At 40.7% G+C, this 20184-nt stretch overlaps 1 protein-coding gene across 4 annotated transcripts in view; it reads right to left on the reverse strand.

Moving 5' to 3' along the window:
• Positions 1 to 6254: 6254 nt before the first annotated feature.
• The window catches only part of trak2 (trafficking protein, kinesin binding 2), a 76179-nt gene continuing 62249 nt past the window's right edge, over positions 6255 to 20184 (reverse strand). For all 4 annotated transcript variants that reach the window (XM_078551527.1, XM_078551525.1, XM_078551528.1 and 1 more), the window contains 4 exons: positions 17792 to 18096; positions 16555 to 16851; positions 15229 to 15328; positions 6255 to 11548 (listed from right to left, as the gene is read on the reverse strand). In XM_078551527.1, the coding sequence (XP_078407653.1) occupies positions 10858 to 11548; positions 15229 to 15328; positions 16555 to 16851; positions 17792 to 18096 (1393 nt within the window). In that variant the 3' untranslated portion in view covers positions 6255 to 10857. The remainder of the gene's footprint in view (positions 11549 to 15228; positions 15329 to 16554; positions 16852 to 17791; positions 18097 to 20184) is intronic.

Below are 20184 nucleotides of genomic sequence, written 5' to 3' on the forward strand. Positions count from 1 at the left end.
TCTGCTGCATCTAAATGTTGAGATTATTGTTGAATTTGTTAGTGTTTCTCATTGTCTAAGCTGTCATTGAAAATGTTGGTGTTATTCAATTTTGAGCTTGTTGTTGAATTTGTTGGTGTTTTTCATTGTCGATGTTGTTGTTGAACTTCGTGGTGCTCTTGAATGGTGAAGTTGTTGTTGAATTTGTTGGTGCTTTTCAATGTTGAAGCTGTTGAATTTGTTGGTGTTCTTCAATGTTGAAGCTGTTGTTGAATTTGTTGGTGTTTTTATTTCTGAAGTCATTGTTCCATTTGTTGCGTTCTTCAATGTTGAGGTTGTTGTTGAAGTTGTTGGTGTTTTTCATTGTTGAAGTTATTGAATTTATTAGTGTTCTTCAATGTTGAAGTTGTTGAATTTGTTGGTGTTTTTCATTGTTGAAGTTGTTGTTCCATTGTTGGTGTTCTTCAGTGTTGAAGTTGTTGGTGCTTTTCAATGTTAAAGTTGTTGTTGAATTAGTTGGTACTTTTCACTGTTAATGCTGTTGAACTTGTTGGTGTTTTTCATTGTCTAAGTTGTTGTTGAATTTATTGATGTTCTTCAATGTTGAGATTGCTGTTGAATTTGTTGGTGTTTGCATTGTTTAAGTTATTGTTGGATATGTTCATGTTCTTAAATGTTGAGGCTGTTGTTGAATCTGTTTTTGATTTTCATTGTCTAAGTTGTCAGTGAAATTGTTGGTGTTCTTCAAAGTTGAAGTTGTTGTTGAATTTGTTGGTGCTTTTCATTGTTAAAGTCGTTGAATTTGTTGGTGTTTTCTTGTTTAATTTGTTGAATTTGTTGACGTTCTTCAAAATTGAGGTTGATGTTGAATTTGTTGTTTTTTTTCATTTTTAATGCTTTTGATGAATTTGTTGGCGTTTTTCAGTGTTGAAGTAAATGGTGCTTTTCAATGTTAAAGTTGTTGTTGAATTTTTTGGTGTTTCACTATTAAAGCTGTTATTGAATTTGTTGGTGTTTTTCAGTGAAGTTGCTTGTGCTTTTCAATGTTTAAGTTGTGGGTTTTTTCTTGCTTACATTATTGAAGTTTTTTGGTGCTTTTCAATGTTAAAGTTATTGTTGAATTTGTTGGTATTTTTCATTGTTAAGGCTGTTGTTGTATTTGTTGGTGTGTTTCAATGTTGATGTTGTTGAATTTGATGATGTTCTTCAATGTTGAGATTGTTGTTGAGTTTGTTGGCGCTCTTCAATGTTGAAGTTGTTGTTGAATTTATTGGTGTCTTTCAACGTAGAAGTCGTTGGTGCTTTTCAATGTTAAAGCTGTTGTTGGATTTGTTGGTGTTTTTCACTGTCAATGCTGTTGCCGGAATTGTTGTTGTTCTTCAATGTTGCGGTTATTGTTGAATTTGTTGTTGTTTTACTTGGCCGAAGTTGTTGTTAAATTTGTTGGTGTTCTTCAATGTTGAGGTTGTTGTTAAGTTTGTTGGTGTTCTTCATTGTCTAAGTTGTTGTTGAAGTTGTTGGTGTTCCTCAATGTTAAAGTTGTTGAAGTTGTTGGTGTTTTTCATTCTCTGAGCTTTTGTTGAATTTGTTGGTGTTCAATGTTGAAGTTGTTGTTGAATTTGTTGGTGTTTTTCAGTGTTGAAGTCATTGTTCCATTGTTGGCGTTCTTCAATGTTGAAGCTGTTGTTGAATTTATTGTTGTTCTTCAATGTTGTGGTTGTTGTTGAATTTGTTAGCATTCTGCATTGTCTAAGTTGTTATTGAAATTGTTGGTGTTCTTCAATGTTGTGGTTATTATTGAATTTGTTGTCTTTCTTTGCCGAAGCTGTTGTTAAATTTGTTGGTATTCATCAATGTTGAAGTTGTTGAATTTGTTGGTGTTCTTCAATGTTGAGGTTGTTGTTGAATTTGTTGGTGCTTTTCATTGTTGAAGTCATTGTTCCATTGTTGGTGTTCTTCAGTGTTGAGGTTGTTGTTGAGCTTGTTGGTGCTCTTTAATGTTGGGGTTGTTGTTGAATTTGTTGGTGGCTTTCAGTGTTGAAGTTGTTGATGCTTTTCAATGTTAAAGTTGTTGTTAAAGTTGTTGTTGTTTTCAATGTCTAAGTTGTTGTTGAATTTGCTGGTGTTCTTCAATGTTGAGGTTGTTGTTGAATATGTTCGGTTTTTTCATTGCCTAAGTTGTTGTTGAATTTGTTGGTGTTCTTCAATGTTGAGGTTGTTGTTGAATCTGTTGGTGTTTTTCATTGTCTAAGTTGTTGTTGAATTTATTGATGCTCTTCAATGTTGAGGTTGTTGTTGAATTTATTGATGTTGTTCAATGTCGAGATTGCTGTTGAGTTTGTTGGTGTTTCTCTAAAAAATTTTTAAAAACCCAAACCTGAACTCTACCTTACCCCCTCCACTTTAATAATCCCCATTTCCCCCCTACCTGCTCCACTCTGTCTCCAAGGGAGGTTTCACGTGCTGTTGGGGCAAGGTAATGAGTGAGGGGAGATCTCTTTAAGACCGAAGGCACGGCGGGCTTTTTATAAACTGTTCTTTACTTTGCATGCCTTTTCAAAAACTATTCATTTTACTTTCCTCAGCCTTTTAAGCCATATATTTACATGGTTTTGAAAGTGTTCAGGACTATCAAAGTGTTTTCAAGTTTTTCCAAGAGGCCTATGAAACACTGCTCACCTCCCTATTTCCACACTGAACTTGTGACTGTGTTGATGTTCCTGTTAGTTTTGCTCAATGCTGTGTGATGCTGCCCTCCTATCGAGTCCCTGATGATTTTCCCTCCATGTTTGTAGTGAGGTACATCTGCCAGCAGGGGGTGGTGTTGTATCACTTTAATCACCAGATAGAGAAACAGGTTTGAGACGATCTTATCTTTTTTAATTAATTTGTCCCAAGACAAAGGATCTGCTGTTGAAACAGGCGACTTTTTATTTCAGCTGAAACCCCTCCTTGCCAGAACCAAAGTGCTTAGTCAGGACTTCTGACACAATCTGTGTTAATTAGCTTCCCTGAGGGGAATGCCCTCAATAAGATCATTGCTTATTCAGGAAAGCTTCCAAGTTTTCCAGTGAAGTTAAGTGAGCTGGCAGCAGTGTAAGGTATTATTGGCATACGCTGACACAGGTAGGTCCCATACCCAGCATTGGTATACACAATGTTATGACCGGATGGGAGGCGTGCGCAGTTTCTACTCCACACGTCACACCATATGTGTAAATGTTTAATTCACTCACCCAAAATGGCCAATTGTTTACCTTCGCTATTGCTAGACCCAGAATGAAAGAGACTTTAAACAGGTTTCTTTTAATTAACTCAGAATAACTGATTTATTATGAAACAAAACTTTTTTAAAACAAGCTGTAAAACTGATTAACATACAATTTGTAATCCTGAAATATAATGAATTACCCCTTTGAAAATCCCAACACAAACAAACACACACACAAAACAAAGGACATGACAAATAAGATCTCTGCAGAGGTTGGTGCAAGGGAACACTTTATGAAAAAGCATGAAGTTCCTAAAGGTCAATTTGGTGTTCCTGCATGCAAAGGTGGAGTGCTGGGCACAGTAGTCGTCTGGAAGTCCTTTCCAAAGTATCTTCGGTGAAACGCTGTCTTTGTTTACTCTCGCTTGTTGCAGGCTTTCAAATAGAGACCAGTTATACTGAGATGAGGATTTTCTGGCTGAAGTTGAACACCCACTCTTGACTGTAGGGAAAAAGAGAGGACCAGTCTTCCTTCACAGTTTGCTCCTGAGACACACACACAGTTTAAATATCATGTTCAGACAGAACTTCTCCCAGGCTAGGTGTTTTTCAGCCAATCAGCAGGAGCCCACAGCCTGGCAACAGAAGTTTTTTTTAAAATTTTAACTCAGGTAAACAAATTATCTCCCCAGGTGTCTTGCTGGTCACTAAGCTAAAGTCATCTTATTTCTTGGAAAAAGCAACTTGCTCACAGACCAAAGTGAAAAAAATGTAGAAAACATATTTAGATAATTCAATGTACTTCCATTTTTTTTAAAAAAGCATATAGTTCTTGGAGATACGGATTCCTAACAACAGTTACAGATAGGTCGCATACCCAGGATTCACTGATGAGCCAAGTTCCTGACCTCGCTCAGGTCATCAGAGGATCTGCCTGCTAGAAGTGTCATTTCTCAAGATGGGGAATTGGGCACATCTACCTGGACCACTAGAGCATGTCCTGAACTCGTCAGGAAAAAAGATAAGAACTTGGGAGAAAACACATCCAAAATGGACTCTTTTCCCATTCCAACAGGCCTATATAAATTCTGCCCCAGCATGAATATTAACACCAAGGCTTTCATCCAAACCTAACCTAGTGATCGATTGTGGGAACCCGTCCCAGACATCTAGCTCTGCGTGGAACTCTGTGCTCCTGTTTCATTATTCACATCAACACAGCTGCCCTCACCATCACGTTTCTGCTCTTCCACATTATGGAATATCAATTTGTAAACAAACCCTCCTGTCCTCTCAATCAGAGAGAAATAGCACTTTATTCATGGAGAGATTGAGAACTCAAAACCCCTCCCAGGGCGTGACTTTAACCTTCGATGTCAAGGCGGAGGTGTGGTCTTCCTTCCGATTACCAGGGGTTAATGGTCAAATCCATTAAATCTCAAGTGTCATAAACCTCTTCCCGTCAGGTAGACTTGAAGTCATTACTGCTTGAAATGTTCTGTAAGAGTTTTGAAAGCGGCTTGGTGTATAGACTGACAGTGATGGGAAAGGCTAGGTAGGAAAACCCAGTGATAATGTTGCTGAAAGAGCAATGGCATTGATGTAATACTAAGTGGTTATCTGGTTTCACCAGAGTCTACAGCACACAGGCCATTTGGCTCAACTGGTCTCTGCTTTTTATTACCTGTAATCTAACAATCGCAGGGTTAGCTTTCTGAATTTGCACCCAATTCTCACCATCTCACAAGGGGAAGTGTGTGTTGGGAGGTTGTGTGTTTCCTCTATTACATTCGATGTAAAAGCTCCCTTCTTTCTGTCTCCGTTCAGCGTTCCCAGGATCACGATGATACAAGCAGTCCGTGTGTGTCAGGTCATGTGACTTGTGGCAATTTAACTGTGCGCCTTTCACCTTGAGAATGCAGATTGTCATGATGATGTGTATTGTGTAATGTGGAATATTAATCTTTAATGTACATTGAACTTCTTTAAAAGGGCTTTTGCTAAGTAAAGATACCGGCTTCTTAAAAAATATGACTGCTAATTTACATCACTGTGTAGCCACATTCCATTCCATGGAAATGGAGGCTAAAGACCAACACGAACAATAGAAATTTGGAGAGGCGGTGATGAATTCCTCCTTATCTTATCAAAGATGCCATCTTGGGGGAAACACTCATTCAAGGGTTGAGTAACTGAGGCATTAATATTCGATCACTGTGACTGTCCCAATGGCTAAACAGGATGAAGGACACTGATCGCCTGTCCTGTGGGTGACATCGCTTGATAATTGGAACTTAGTCACAGTCTGAGGGTAAACCCTATCTTTCTCTTTGGGTCTTGACTTAGCAGAGAAGGCCAGTCACACGGCACGGCAGCCATCTTGCCCGTGCCAGAGAAATGAAAAAAGCAGGATTCTGCAGAAAGCAACAAAAGCAGCACTGCAGAATGTGACATCTTTCTTTCTCTCCCTCCCTGCTTTTTTTCAAGTTCAGGGCCCGATCTCTGTTACGTTTGGAATACATCAGAGACAGAGCGCTTTAATCGAAAAGGGACTTCAAGTGTCATTGCATCCACTTTGGAAAAAGACAGATTACAGTTTAAAAGAGGCTGTCTGCAGAAAATAACCAGCTGACATTTCAAGACCACCAAAGGAATGTCGGAAGGTATTTTCTTCTTACAGACTTTAACCCATCAATTCCGCCTCCTCCAGCCTGTAACTTGTTTTGTTGCATGCTAGTGGGCGCTCACCATGGGGCTCAGGACATGTTGTTACCTCTTTAATAAGTCTTATACTTTCACCTGAGTTTTTAAACAAGAGAACTCCTTACTTGTTAATTCAAGAAATCTGGCTGGCTGGTTTCTTCATATAGCTTTACATATGGTCAAGTGCATGTGAATTGAAAAATAAAAGTCACAGCTTTTCCAAAATTCAAATTCCGTTTTTGCCAACCTCGGGAGTGGGAAAGAATGTATTCACCCCTTTATACTTGGTTGTAACAAAGTCAGCAAAAGGCTGGTGCTCACATTGTGAAATAAAGCAAAGTAAGCAAAACCAAAAAAGGAAGAAGTTACAAAACATTTTTATTTGGGAATTGGGAGTGACTCAGAAATCCCATGTAGCTTTGTAGTTACATCAATTATTACAATAAATATCAAATAATGCATAACAAATAGTTGTATTTGTTCTTTTTAAGAGTAGGTTCCAGGAGATAAACCACGAACTGAGACATCAAACTAATTCCAGCCAGCTGTCAACATTGGTGCGAAATGTTTAATTTCTTATCTACTGCCGCTAGTACACAAGGGAGGAACACAGAGTACAACAACTGTGAAGAAGCAAGTAAAGCTATTCACCTACTGGGGTAAAATAAATGGCCCATGCCCAAAACAAAATTTTAGTGCAAGATTTTCCCCAGAGACTGTCAATGGAAATGCAATGATGCAGGAGGCTGGGGAACAGGTTCAGTAAAGACTAACTGATCACATTGCACACTGCCCAAGACCCGAACAAATCAGGAAAAAAATACCCTTCTCTCTACATTCTGTCTGCTTCTGGGCAGTCTGGTCCAGGGACTGAACCCCCAAAGTACAGGCTAGGTGTTAGGACACACTCTTCCCCTCACTCACACAGTTATAGCATAACTTTAATCTTTGGTCAGTCTACAATCTCAATCCTGCTTTATATAAATTTTCAATTATATATAAATGAAGTGAGCAAGGCAAGCAGAAAAATAGAGGCGTCAGAATATGGACTTAACTGAGCCCCGTACAAATTAATGTTTGCTTCTCGCTCACTTCTTCCTAAACCAGTGGGGACTGACTGGCATCAGTGGCCAGTCTGTATTTAAGGCAGTATCGTTGAGGTTGAACGAGGCGCCACCTCTGTGGATTGAATTCGAGACCAGCTCCTCAAACAGTATCTGAACAAAAGGCCCCTCGTACTTTTACCTGTGTTTCCCCCTAGCAGGAACAATCTCCTTACCAACATGCGAACGCAAATTGTCACCAATTCCCGTATTGTTGAAGCGTTTTATTTAAATATAATATATACATATACAAACCTTGAGAGGCTGAAACAGTAGAGTTTTCAATATCTGGATATTTGGAGTTTAATAGGTACTTATTTTATCTTTCACTTTGGATAAACCTTTCTTTTAACACACTTGGTGTCAGTCAGTTAACTGGGATCTGAGGAGCTCCAGCATGGCCAGTCTGCCTATGAAGAGATAAAAACCAAAATACTGCAGATGCTGGAAATCTGAAATAACAGAAAATGCTGGAAAAACTCAGCAGGTCTGGCAACATCTGTGGAGAGAAAGAAAGAGTTAATGTTTTGAGGCCATATGACTCTTTAGAGCTCTGACTCGAGACGCTAACTCTGTCTCTCTCTCTCCGCAGATGCTGCCAGACCTGCTGAGTTTTTCTAGCATTTTCTGTTTTTATTATTTGTGGTCTGGGACAACTGCATGGCACCATCAATCACAAGCTTCATAGTAAATCTAGTAGAAACTAGACAATGTACAATGGAGACTGAGCACAGGGACACTGCTCCAAGTCTGATCTTTCACAGCCACAAGGGCCAACAGTTCAGTGTGGAGGTGGCCCACTGCATCTGCAGATACAGAGGCAGTGGGCAGACACCACGACAGTGAGAACACGAAGGTTATATCTGAAGGAATTCCCCATTCTGCACTGAGATCAACTTGGTGCCAAGTCCACTGTCATGCATTATCACGTGCCCTCTCCTTCCAACATGCATCAAACAACCTTTCCTGTCCAATCCACTTTACTCTCAGAATTCTGTAGCAACAATATCAACTGCACAACTGGCTTCAGGGTTCCCTGGTTGAGGGAGATGCTCATATCCAGCTCATCATCATCTGCAGATGCAGGCAGGTGAAAGCAAGTCCAGGCTCCTAATCTAACCACTTCATGGACGGAAATGGGTTGCAAGTTGTAAAGAGATATGAATCTCTTGAAGCACAGTAAGACATGGGGCCAATAGCCTGATGCTTTTCTAAACTAGCAGTGACCAACAAATTAATAAGTGTTGGTATCTCCTATCTAACAATTCCCATGTTCTAATGCAGAGTCTTCTTCTGCATCTTGAGAGCACGTAGTCTAGGGTTCCCAAAGAGATCCTCCGTTTATTGCAACCACCTGATTTCAAACAGCAAACAATTACAGTGTCCTTCCCTAATACATAATCGCAGATGATGTACAGAATGTAGTCCAAATTGGGAGTTTTGTGGATAATACTAAATATTAAGCTAATAAATCAGCGAACTCTACACTTACAAGCCACCAGCAGAAAGTAAACCTCAAATCTTTGAGAACTGGAGGAACGTCAATGGGCAAAAAAACATTTTAAAGGTTATTTCGCAAATTTTAAATTGCATATTTCCACAGATTTCTCTATCTTTATATTATTCAAGCTTACAAACCAAAAAATTAATTTTAAAAAGTGCAATTTTTAAAATTTTGTTTTAAAAAGTGCAAAACTATATCTTACGTCAAAAGGATTAGTGCGATTTACTTATTTCATTGGTATGGTTGACAAAAAACAGAGCCCGTACATACTGAAGCCATTACTGGATACACCATTGACCTGTCTTTAGGAAAACAGTATTGCTTAGCCTCATTATTTTTAAATCGCGGCTTTGCAGATTATAGGTAAACACTATGAACATACGCAAAACATAATTTAATTGAAAACATGAACTCAAAACGGGTGTGGGGTTGCCAAACTGTCCCGGAGTTTCCAAGAATTAAGGATTAATTTCCAGGGCACTGCATTAAGCAATGAAGCACAGAGAGACAGAGGGGAGGGTGAGGGGGGGGGGGGGAGGGTTCCTGATTACAGCAAAGCAACTAAAACACAATGATATTTTCTTTAAAATAAATCAGAACATGTGTATGTATAAAATAAAATATAATTAATCTGCACCATTGCAGTAATAATGCCAAGAATTCTGGTAAAGTGTCAACATTCGAAGCCACGACACCAGGCACCATAATTGAGTTGATAAGTTAGCTTGGACTAGCTAAAACTTTCCCCCACACCCCGTTCACTCTGCCACGTGGGTTTATTTTGTTTTTGGAAACTACATAAAATTGAATGAAAGCACATAACTTTTTGGTTGCGGTGAATTCTCCTCAATTTCATATCATTTTGTAGATTTCCAAGGTACCTTTTGTTCCTACATTCTACACCTCAAAGGCCCAACAGATGGAATCCATCGCTCCGTCATTCAGTCCCGTGATTCTCTACCCAGACTGTCCCCCAACTGCACTCAAAACCGAGGGGCCAAACACACACACTACGCAGTGGGGGAGCTTGCGGCAAAGCAAAGTATAACCAGCTTGGATTTTACTTGCATTGCTAGCGATTCCTCCTAAGGTTTCGCTGGCTTTGGCAGATTTTGAACTAAATTCAGCTACAATAGGGTAGTATACATTGCAAAAAATGGGCGCCTTAGGAATTTATATGAAGCAATGAATTAACTGAAACAGCTCACGTATACTTCGAGAGTAAAGTTCAGCAACCTGCTCCCCTCCCCCGCCACCCCGAAACTGCTCCCACTATATAGTCCCCCAAGTCTTTCTTAGATAACACTTTATTTAATGCATGTGGTTTTAACCTGAATGGCCTTCAGTCCAATGTTGCCAAGGCTGTGCATTGTGCAGTCTGGTGCTCACACTGCAGCAATGCTGGGAGCCCCTAATTTCCAGCCAACACTACATGATGTATTCGATTAGCACAGCTCCTCAAGTCTGACATATTACGATGGATATAGAATTGATTACAGTACTGTCAAAAGAGATGCATGCAATACCTTGAGGTTGCAAGCGTTCCTATTTCCAGGCCAAAGAAAAGGTCAAGTGTCTCGTTAAACAGGGTTCCAGAAAACCTAACCTCATAGCTCTTATTAAATGCTCTGGGGTGGTTTATGTTACAAACAGACAGTATTATATGGAAGAAGAATGCAGAAGAAAAAGGATTATATCGCGTGTGGTGACTGTGATTTAAAAATGCTTGTCAGATCAAAAGGTAGTGGTGCAGTGCAAGGTGCAGACAACAAAAACATACAGCAGGACTCTTTCTATATTGAGGCTGTCAGGGATTCTCAATTGGCGTACTCATTCATAACCATTTGACAGATTGCAATTGGCTGCTAAAACTGTGCTTCTCTCAAATAAAGTTTTCTGGACTGTGCTTTAATGCTATGGAATGTCTGAAGCAAACAGCAAGGTAATTCCCTGGGGAAAGAGAACGAGTGTTCAGCAATTGTGCTTTGAGTTACTTCCGTGAATTAGTGTTGAGCTGCCGCTTCCAGCACATGTGCCAGTGCCTCATTTTCATCATTCCTTTTGCAAACCCACAAAGCTTCCACAGCCTTTTCATTTTACCTCTCTCCTCTGCCCTTATCTCATAATTGATCATTTCCCTTCATTTACCCTCTCACCTGGAAACCATCACCATTTCCTTCTCCAACTCAACCTCCCTCTCTGCTCACTCACTTACTCTCACCATCTTCAGACTTTCAGGGGCCTCAACAAAAAAAGACACAACACCCTTTCTTCCAGTTAGTATTCCTCGGGGAGAAAGGTGGGGCAGGGTTGGGAGGAAACTAACACTCATGCCAGTGATACCACATTGGGCATCACTATGCCGATAAATCCAGCTTGGTTTCAGTCTTCTCTTCATTTAAGCTGCCCATTTTTGGTACTGGCACGCCAAGTCCACCCATCACATTGGGGAGGCTCTGGTTCCGCCTCAGACCCCCCAAAAGGCCGCTGCCAGTCCCCATGAACACTGCTGATTCCAGCCTGCGCTGCTTGCTCCTGCACTCTGGGTTTTCGTCATGCTCTGGAACATTCCGGGGGTTGACCACTTGGGCAATTCCCATTCTTTGCAGCTTCTTGACCAAGTTCAGATTGACGGGAGCAGAATCTGCACGGCTTCGCCCCAGCTTCAGACAGTAAACCTCCTGGAGAAGCGTCTCAGCAGGCCGTGAAGCCAGGAAGTTGTCCATGGCTCCCCGCGTGTCAAAGGGCAAGGGTGATGGGCACGGGGAGCTGGAGGGAGAGTTTGGTGGGGTGCAGGGTATGGCTAATGTCTTGGGGCGAACCACAGGTGGGCATTTCAACAGCGGACAGCGATAAATACCAGCGGAAATCCCACGATCAAGCAGGAGTTTCGTCAGACTGCTGGTACTGCTCAGAGTTGTAGTCGACTCCCTCCTGTTCATGAAGGATTCACCAGTGCTTGGGCGGCAAGAAGCTATTTGAGTGTTTGAATTGGCGATCATGTTGACGGATGAGCCCCCTGGACTTGGCACTGGAGCATACGTTAAGCTAAAACGAAGAACAGAGAGGTTTAAATTAAACAACCTTTCACCATCAAATACCCTGCAGAAATATCTCAAAGCAGGATTTCATCTCCTTGAGCATAAATGACCAGGTGAACAAAAATCTGTGGATTTCTCCATTGCACAGCAGTACCAGCAACAAAACTATCCAAGTTAAGTTTGGACAATATGTGACATTGCCATCCGTGTATATTTGGAAGGATCCTGCTACTCCAAATTCTAGGTTTAATATATTCTATAATCCATAAGCTATTTGGATATTAGAGTGCATTTAAGTTTACATGTGCTGGCACTTAAATTGGGTGTAGTCACACTGCAATAAAAAAGAACGTGAGGACATGAGAGAGGGAGAAAGGATAAGAGAGAAAGAGATTGAAAAATGGGTGAAAAAGACTTGCATTTTCACACCCTCAAGGCGCCTAAAGTTCTTTGCAGCCAATGAAGTACTTCTAAAGTGTAGTCACTGTTGTTATGTAGGAAACCTCAGCAGCCAATTTGCACACAGCAAGCTCCCAAAAACAATAAAATGATAATGACCAGATAATCTGTGTATTTTTTTAATTAAAATTGATGTTGGGATAAATTCTGACCAGGGAAAGTCTCCTGCATTTCTTTGAAATAGTGCCATGGAATTTTCTTCTCCCACAGAAGGTCAGGCAGGACCTTGGTTTAACATCTCATCCAAAAGACTGCACCTCTGACAGTGCAGCACCCCCTCAGTACTACAGTGGAGTGTTAGCCTAGATTATGTATTCATGTTTCTGGAGTGGGACTTGAACCCATGACCTCTGACTTAGAGAGGAGAGTGCTACCACCAAGTCAGGGCTGACACCTATTAGCGTACAATAAGATATTCCTACAAATTTCCTTTGTCCATTAATTTAACAGGTTAACTGCTGTTAAATCATAAATGTCACACAAAAGATTCACAAGTCTGCTAAGATGTTTGAATGCTATTATTGTTTAGCTTGATTCAATGCATAAAACTGACTGAAAGTTCTCAGACATTTGAAATATTGAGTTAACTGTTATCTTCCAGTAATTACCTCATGTACTTACTTATATCACACAGAATTACACAACACAACAGGCCATTCAGCCCAACAAGTTTATGCTGGTGTAATGCTCCACATAAACCACCTCCTATCCTCCTTCACTTCCGCTCTATTAGCATATCCTTCAATTCCTTTCTCTGTCATGTATTTATTTAGCTTCCCTTAAATACTTCAACTCTCAAATAGCCAGTGTGGAACACGGGGAAGGACAAAGAAAATGCTTCAAAGACACTCAGAAGCTTTTTTTGAAGTGCAGCAACATTGACTATTAATGACTGGGAGGAACTTGCTACCAATCATTCAGAACAGTGACAACTTGCCCATCAAGCCGCAACGTGCTTTAAGTCACAACGTCTTAATGATGGGGCAGAGTGGTAGCAGAGAAGGAAGGGAAAGCAAATCCTGCACTCTGGATCCCACTACCTTGTGTGATATGCCCCAAGATCGGTGGGTGGAGAATTGGCCTGTTCAGTTGCCTGAAGACCTATGACAGAAACTCGCGAGTAGACATCACCCTCGAAGCGAGGGACAGCTGCCGCTGATCAAATTCATCTACGCTATTCACCTCAACTTCTCCTCTTGGAGGAGTTCTGTATCGTCGCCATGCTCTGAGTAAAGATGGTTATTAAGGATACAAAAGAATACAGATAAAACATTTTTAGGGGGCGGGCTGGCAGTGAGTTAGTCTACTGCCCTGTTCACACATGAAGGGTGGGTTAAATTCAGCATGGCTGATGGAATGCAAGTCTACAAGGTGAAGAGTTCATGCAATCACGGCAAAACCCGATAACCTGAGAGTGCAGCATATATATACTAGAACAAAACCAGGACTCTAAAGGTTAAATTACAAAGAGAGAGTACACAGGCTAGGGCTGTATTCCCTGGAATTAAACAGGTTAAGGGGTGATTTGATCTAAGTTTATGATAAGGGAGGAAGACAGAGTAGAGAGAGAGAAACTATTTCCACTGAGGTGTTTAAGACTAGGGCGATGTCTAAAGATTAGTGACAGACTTGTCAGGAGTGAACTTAGGAAGCACTTCTTCACACAAAGGGTGGTAGAAGCTTGGAACTCTTTCCACTGACAGCAATTGATACTAGATCAATTGTTAATTTTACATCCAAGATTAATAGAGATGCTTGTAAAGGTATTAAGGGATTTGGGGAAAATATAGGTATATGGAGTTAGGCCATAGGTCAACCATGATCTTAATGGATGGCAGAACAGGCTCAAGAGGCTAAATGGACTATTTCCATTTCTATTTTCAAAGCTGTCAGATACTGGAGTTAAAAAGGTTTAATCAGATTACACATGGACGTTCATAGACTCTAATCCCTCGATTTTAGAAAACCTTAGAAATGTACAGCATGGAAGGATGCCATTTGGTCCATCGTGTCAGTACTGGCCAACAAGTAGTCATTTAGCCTTACCCCACCAACCAGCTCATTGTCAGTAGTCTTGTAGGCTACAGTACTTCAAGTGTATATCCAAGTACTTTTTAATTGTGATGAGAGTTTCTACCTCTACCACCATTTCAGCCAGTGAGTTCCAGATCCTCACTACCCTCTGGGTGAAAAGATTTCCCTTTGAATCCCCTCTAAGCCTCCCACCTCTTACCTTAAAATCTATGCTCCTGGTTATGGACCTTTCAACCATGGGAATAGGTCCTTTGTATCCACTCTTATGTAGACCTTTCATAATTTTATACACTTCAATCAAGTCTCCCCTCAGCCTCCTCTGTTCCATAGAAAACATCCCTAGCCTATCCAACCTTTCCTTGTAACAAGGATTCTCCATTCCAAGTAATAATCCTTGTTCTGTATCCTATCTGGTGCAATCACATCTTTCCTATAGGTCACTGACCTGAAAAATTAACTGTTTCTCTCTCCACAGACGCTGCCAGGTCTGCTGAGTATTTCCAGCATTTCCCAGTTTTATTTCAGGTTTCTAAAATCAGTGGTATTTTGCTTTTGTATAATTTCCTTCTACCTTCCTTTAAAAATGTAGGCCACGCCATACTTAAGCTTCAAAACATATTGGCTTGTCACATTGCATTAGGATACCTCAGAAAAGAATTTAAAAACAAAATCATTTGGCAAGGGAAGTTGTGATTGTTCTCCTTAGAGCGGAGAAGATTAAGGATAAGCATTCAAAGTTATGGAGAGATTTGATAGAGTAAATGAGGAGGAAATGCTTTCAATGGCAGGAGGGTTGGTGACCAGATTGAAAGTAACTGGCAAAGAAGCAGCAAGAAGGTGAGTCTTTTTTAAAATGTAGAGAGTTATGATGATCTGGAATGCAAGATTCAATAGTAACTTTCAAAAAGGAATTGAATATATACATATGAAGCAAACATTTAAAGGGGTATGGGGGAAAAAGAGCAGGGAAGTGGTGCTAATTGGATAGCTCTTTCAAAGGGCTGGCATGGGCATAATGGGCTGAATGGTCTCTTTTGCTGACAAATGATTCTATGATCCTATTTTAGCAATGCCGGCAAATTTTCTCCTTTCATGTTCACCAAGTGTCAGAAATACAACGTATGAAACAGGACAGTTGATTAATGTAGGTGACAGTTCCATAGGAAAACAAAACAGTGCGGGCTAACATCTCACCTCGTTGTAACTTGAGCAACATCTGTGGGATGGAGGATCCGGCAGGTGGTGAAGGTGAAAGTAGAATTAGTCTGCGACAGACATTTCCCTGGATTCCGCACTAAGAACAGAGAGAGAAAATTTGCATGCGCAATGGTGCTGATTTCAAACACAAATAACCCAGTCTGAACATTTCAAGGGCCCCATTTTCAAAATACATTCTTTCTTGACCTCCCATATGTGCAATGTCCCACTTGTAACGCAGAATCAGACATGAGGAGGGACTAAAATGGCCCAGGCCAAACGACCGCAGATTTGTCTTTTTGCCAGAGTCATCTCACCATGTTTAATAAATCCTTCTGCAATCCCAGAGTGCAATCAAGAACATAGACAGCAGAATCGTTGGTTCAATCCTGCATTTCATCTCTCCTATTAAAACAGGGTATTATATTGTTGGAATGCTGGATGGGACACGAGCACATCTGAGCCTCGAGCTATGGTCCTAATACATAGCTTATATCCAGAGCTGGATCCCAAGAGCCACCTCATCCTCTTGTAAGGAAAGGGTTACTCTTCATATTGTAATAATGGCAGTTTTTTTGCCTTTGTTTGTTAAATAGGGAAGTGTGATTCTTAAGGCAGAAAAGCTCCCTTTGTTCCTCCATTAGAAGGGAGGATTTGAAGCTAAGCACCTGCACTAGGAAGATCATAGTCTAGATCTGGAAAGTTAGGGGCTGTGCTCAAGTTAAGAGAACATGCTGCAAGGACAGAACATAATTAAATCAGTGTTGAATGATACATAATATGATGCATGTCATTTATCACATTGAAGGGTTAAAATAAACCATAAAAGTAGAAACAAAATTTAGAATTCAATTAAGGTCTGATCTGCCTGCATACTAAGCTTGGAACTGTAATGCATTTGAATTATTTGTAAAGGTAGTTGCTGCTAAGTGCACATTTATGTATTGAATGCTTAATAAATTGTTGACTCTGACATAAATATGCAAGGATGGCTGAACATGCATGCTAAATGGCAGAGTACACACTTACAACATGAATTAATAGCTTTAGTACTAGTTCAATTTTGCAAAGTACTGGAGTGAGGTCCGGAGGCCGTAGAAATGATTTGTATAAATCCCTCATTTTCAAAAATAAGGAAAATTCTGTGGCATTCTTCCAAGGGAAGTTGGGAGGGCCAGAGAAAAGAGAAGTAACATGATGTATAACCTCCTTGAAATGGTCACGTCCATTACTGTCCAATACAACTCTAAAGATAATTTGCTCACTGGCTCTTATTGTACAAGGTTCCAGTTTATTAGCCCACTGTTCTGCAGCGTAACTCACCAGCTGTCATGTCATGAGTGGAGAAGCTCGTCATTGGCAGAAAAATATCTGGCGGTGGCTCCTGCCCCTTTGGTGGCTGCTTCTGGTTCTCCTCTTTCTCCTTACCCTCAGGAGTCGAGGTGCACTGGGCTTTGAAGGTGATGCCCTCCTCGATGTCCTCCTCTAGATCAGACAAGTGATAGGTGCCATCTTCTGGCAGCAATTCAAAGCCTTTAGTAAGGACCCCGGGTCGTGGGTCTAAAATCGTGCCCAGGTTGGGCTGTGCTAATTGTTGCCACTGATGCAAAGTCATGGAACCTACCAAGTGGCAGCAAAAGACACAAACAGAAAAACTATTCAGGAATCTACAGGATTGACTAGATAAATACATCATCAACACAAACATCAAGTCTCAGGTGGAGAGAATACAGACATGTTTTTATATCTTTTTATATAAAGATTGAACAGTTAACGTAGCGATTAAGTTGAAGCCACGTGTGTAGGCAGAATTGGTTTAGAGGGTATGCTGACAAATCCTGTGTTTTGATCGCAATAACACTAACATCATTGATAACATTAGAGCAGAAAAAAATCTTTAGACAATAGAAAAGGATATTGACCAGGATATGCATCAAGTCATAAAACATTCAAAGTTAAACTCAGCAATAATTAGACAAAGGGTGCTTTTTACAGAAAAGTACAAAAGGGAGGTACAAAGCAAATTTTAGTTAGAACCTCTGGTTACCTTCAAGGAGAAGTACCATGAACTGCATGAAAGGCATCACGGCTGATTCCAAAGGAGTTCTTTATATGGGAATTTCTAGGTGTAGGACCATGCAAACTGCTGTGTGCAGTTTTAAGATGAATGTTTTGAAACAATGAGTTGATTATCAGACCTTTTAATGTCTCTAACTTTAAGACTCAGTTATTAAAAGGATAAGGACTACCCCAACTCATGTCATTTTCCATTTGGCAGATTTCTTGATCAAAGCTGTACAGCCAATACAATAAATCTTATTTATTTTTACAGTGAAGGTTTGATTATGGCGTGATTGGGCCATTAATACCACAGATAATAATGAAATAGTGTTTCTGTAAAGGGTTGGCCAAGGACCAACTTTCACCAGATCCCCCTCCACCTCCTGTGCACCTAGTGACTGCTAATATGCTAAAAGGTACGAGGTGTTGGACTCTGTGTTTATTCTTTAAGCTAATTACAATCATTAGGGACAGACTGCCCTCAAGGCCCCCTGCTTACCTTCTAGTGGCTTAACTATCTGTAGCTTCTCAGGCAAGAACATGCGGAAATAGCTGGATACCCCAGACAAGCAGGACATCTCTGTTAGATCTGTGAGGTTGGTCCCCGTGGACAGGACACTCTCTGTCGGTGTATCGCAGCTGCTCTCCTCCTCTGTTGCCAGGGCCAACAGCTTCCGGTCTCGCTCATCTTCGAAGAACATTTTCTCACTCAGGTAGTTCTCCTGCCGCAGGGAGAGCCGGCGTAGGGCAGCGGCCAGGTCTTTTCCCCCAGGAGTACCAGGTTTCCCAATCCTAGAGAGGTTGCTGAGAGTGAAAACAAGAGAGTGAGCAACATCTGAAAGATTTTCCAAGTTAAGGTAGCCCAGACTGAATTAACCAGCAATGAGCAGCTAGCGACCAGGTTAATGTGCAATCATAAACCAGTAGTTCCAACTCAATTCTAAGTATATGGAAGCTAGGTTACAGTGAATGCACAACTTTTATTCAACTGAAACATATTACACAGGCTATCAGCAGATGAGAAACTGCATCTTGGTTAAATAAACCCACTGTGATGGCCTATGGATATAGAAATGGACTGTCAGTTAAGAATTAGAAGTCTTGTTAATAGACTGATTCTGTTTTGAAATTCTATCCAAAAAAAACTTACCTACAATAAAAAAGGAAAAGCCTTAGAAGAAATAAAGTTACTAACCATCTGAAAGGCTCTATTTCATCCTGAAAGTTGATATGTACAGAGCAAACATGTCATTCTACCCACTGTGGGGTTCTCTATTCCCACTGACAAATTAATACTGGGCTTTGTGCCACTGTCGGTTACTTAGCTACAATGTCAGAATTATGGTCTTCTCAACTCACTGCCAATTATTATTCATCTTTGTGATCTCAAAAGATTATGGAAAGGTTGGATAGGGTAGGCATAGAGAAAATATTACCACTTGTGGAGAAGGCCAAGACTAAAGGCCTTAAATATAAGATAGTTACTCATATCAAAGAGAACTTGGGAGAAACTCTGTTTCCTAGAGACAGGTTAGAATGTAGAACTCCCTACCACATGGAGCAGTTCAGTGAAGACCATAGATGTACTTTAGAGGAAGAAAGGAGTAGAAGTGTAGGAAATAGAGATAGTTTAAGTTATATTTGTATCTGTGGGTGTTAAGAATGAGTTTTAGCTTTAATATTTAAGTTTGATTTATATTTCTGTATCTGTGTGTTAAGAAAGGTCAAATTGAGTTTTAGTTACACTTGAAAAGGTGCCTAAATTTCTAGCGAGTTTTATGACTGTTGCAGCCAAATTAAACAAACAAGGGTAGAGAAACTGGGCTTTTGCCCAGCAACAGGGGTCGAGAGAGGCAGGTCCCTCCCACAGACACACACACGAGAAACTAGAAATAGCAGTTTGATTTGGAAGTTGTTTCAGTTCAGTTGGTTTTGAAAACAGCTAAGTTCCAATAGTTGTTTAGAAATGAAAACCGAAACCAAGGCAGACTCCTTCAGCAGAGTTCAACTGCTCGTCATAAAACTCTCCACAGACAGAACTAGTCTCAGCTGCTATCCATTTTACACAACCAAATGGGTACTTAGTTAAACAACCTAATAATTAGCAATTGAACTTCTTTAACTATTTCCTTCTCTAACAGCTGCCAGGAGAGACTGGAGCAAAGGGGACAGATAGCTAGTCCCAAGCTAAAGAAAAGACCCCAGAATCCAGGGGAGTGGAACAGGAGAAAGTCCCAAGTTGATCTTCTAGTCAAAGGGAAGGACAGGAGCCTGGTATAGGTCCTGTTAAGTAATGTTATGAGTGAGGGGCAGAGGGAAAGGCTCCAAGTTCCAGATTTAAAGGGACAAAAGCTGCAGAAAGCTTGCAAGAGGCCAGAAGGTCCAAAGAGACAACTAAAGGTCTGTAACTCTTTGCTATGGGCATGTAAAGTAGTAGTGTACTGTTGACAGCTGAGTTGGTGAGAGACAGTGCGTGGAAGAAAGCTTGAATGCATGTGGTGACCTGTGGAGGGGAACATCGCAAGGAGAGTTCGTAACCCTGGAAGTGAACCCTTGCAGAAGGCGCCTGAGACAAAGCTTCAGCTTGGGAGAAGGTTCAAAGGCAAGTCCTTTGAGAGTGGAGATTGGAAACCTTCATGTGAAAGACGGAATTCAGTGTGACTGGTTGGCTCACGGTGTGACAAGCGTCTTGGGGGCGGTGGGGGGAGAGAGTTGAGGAGAGATCCATAGCATCTGGTTGAGGTGGCATCTGTCACTTGGTTTCAGAGTGTGGTGTGCCTGACTACAGGTCGCCAATTGGTTTACATGAACTTTGTACTTACTGTGAACGTTAAAGTATAAAACAGCTTTTGTAACATGTGTTATCCTTACAAATCTGTACATATCTGTAAA

The sequence above is a fragment of the Cetorhinus maximus genome, chromosome 11 (assembly GCF_964194155.1).
Source record: "Cetorhinus maximus chromosome 11, sCetMax3.hap1.1, whole genome shotgun sequence".
Taxonomy (NCBI): domain Eukaryota; kingdom Metazoa; phylum Chordata; class Chondrichthyes; order Lamniformes; family Cetorhinidae; genus Cetorhinus; species Cetorhinus maximus.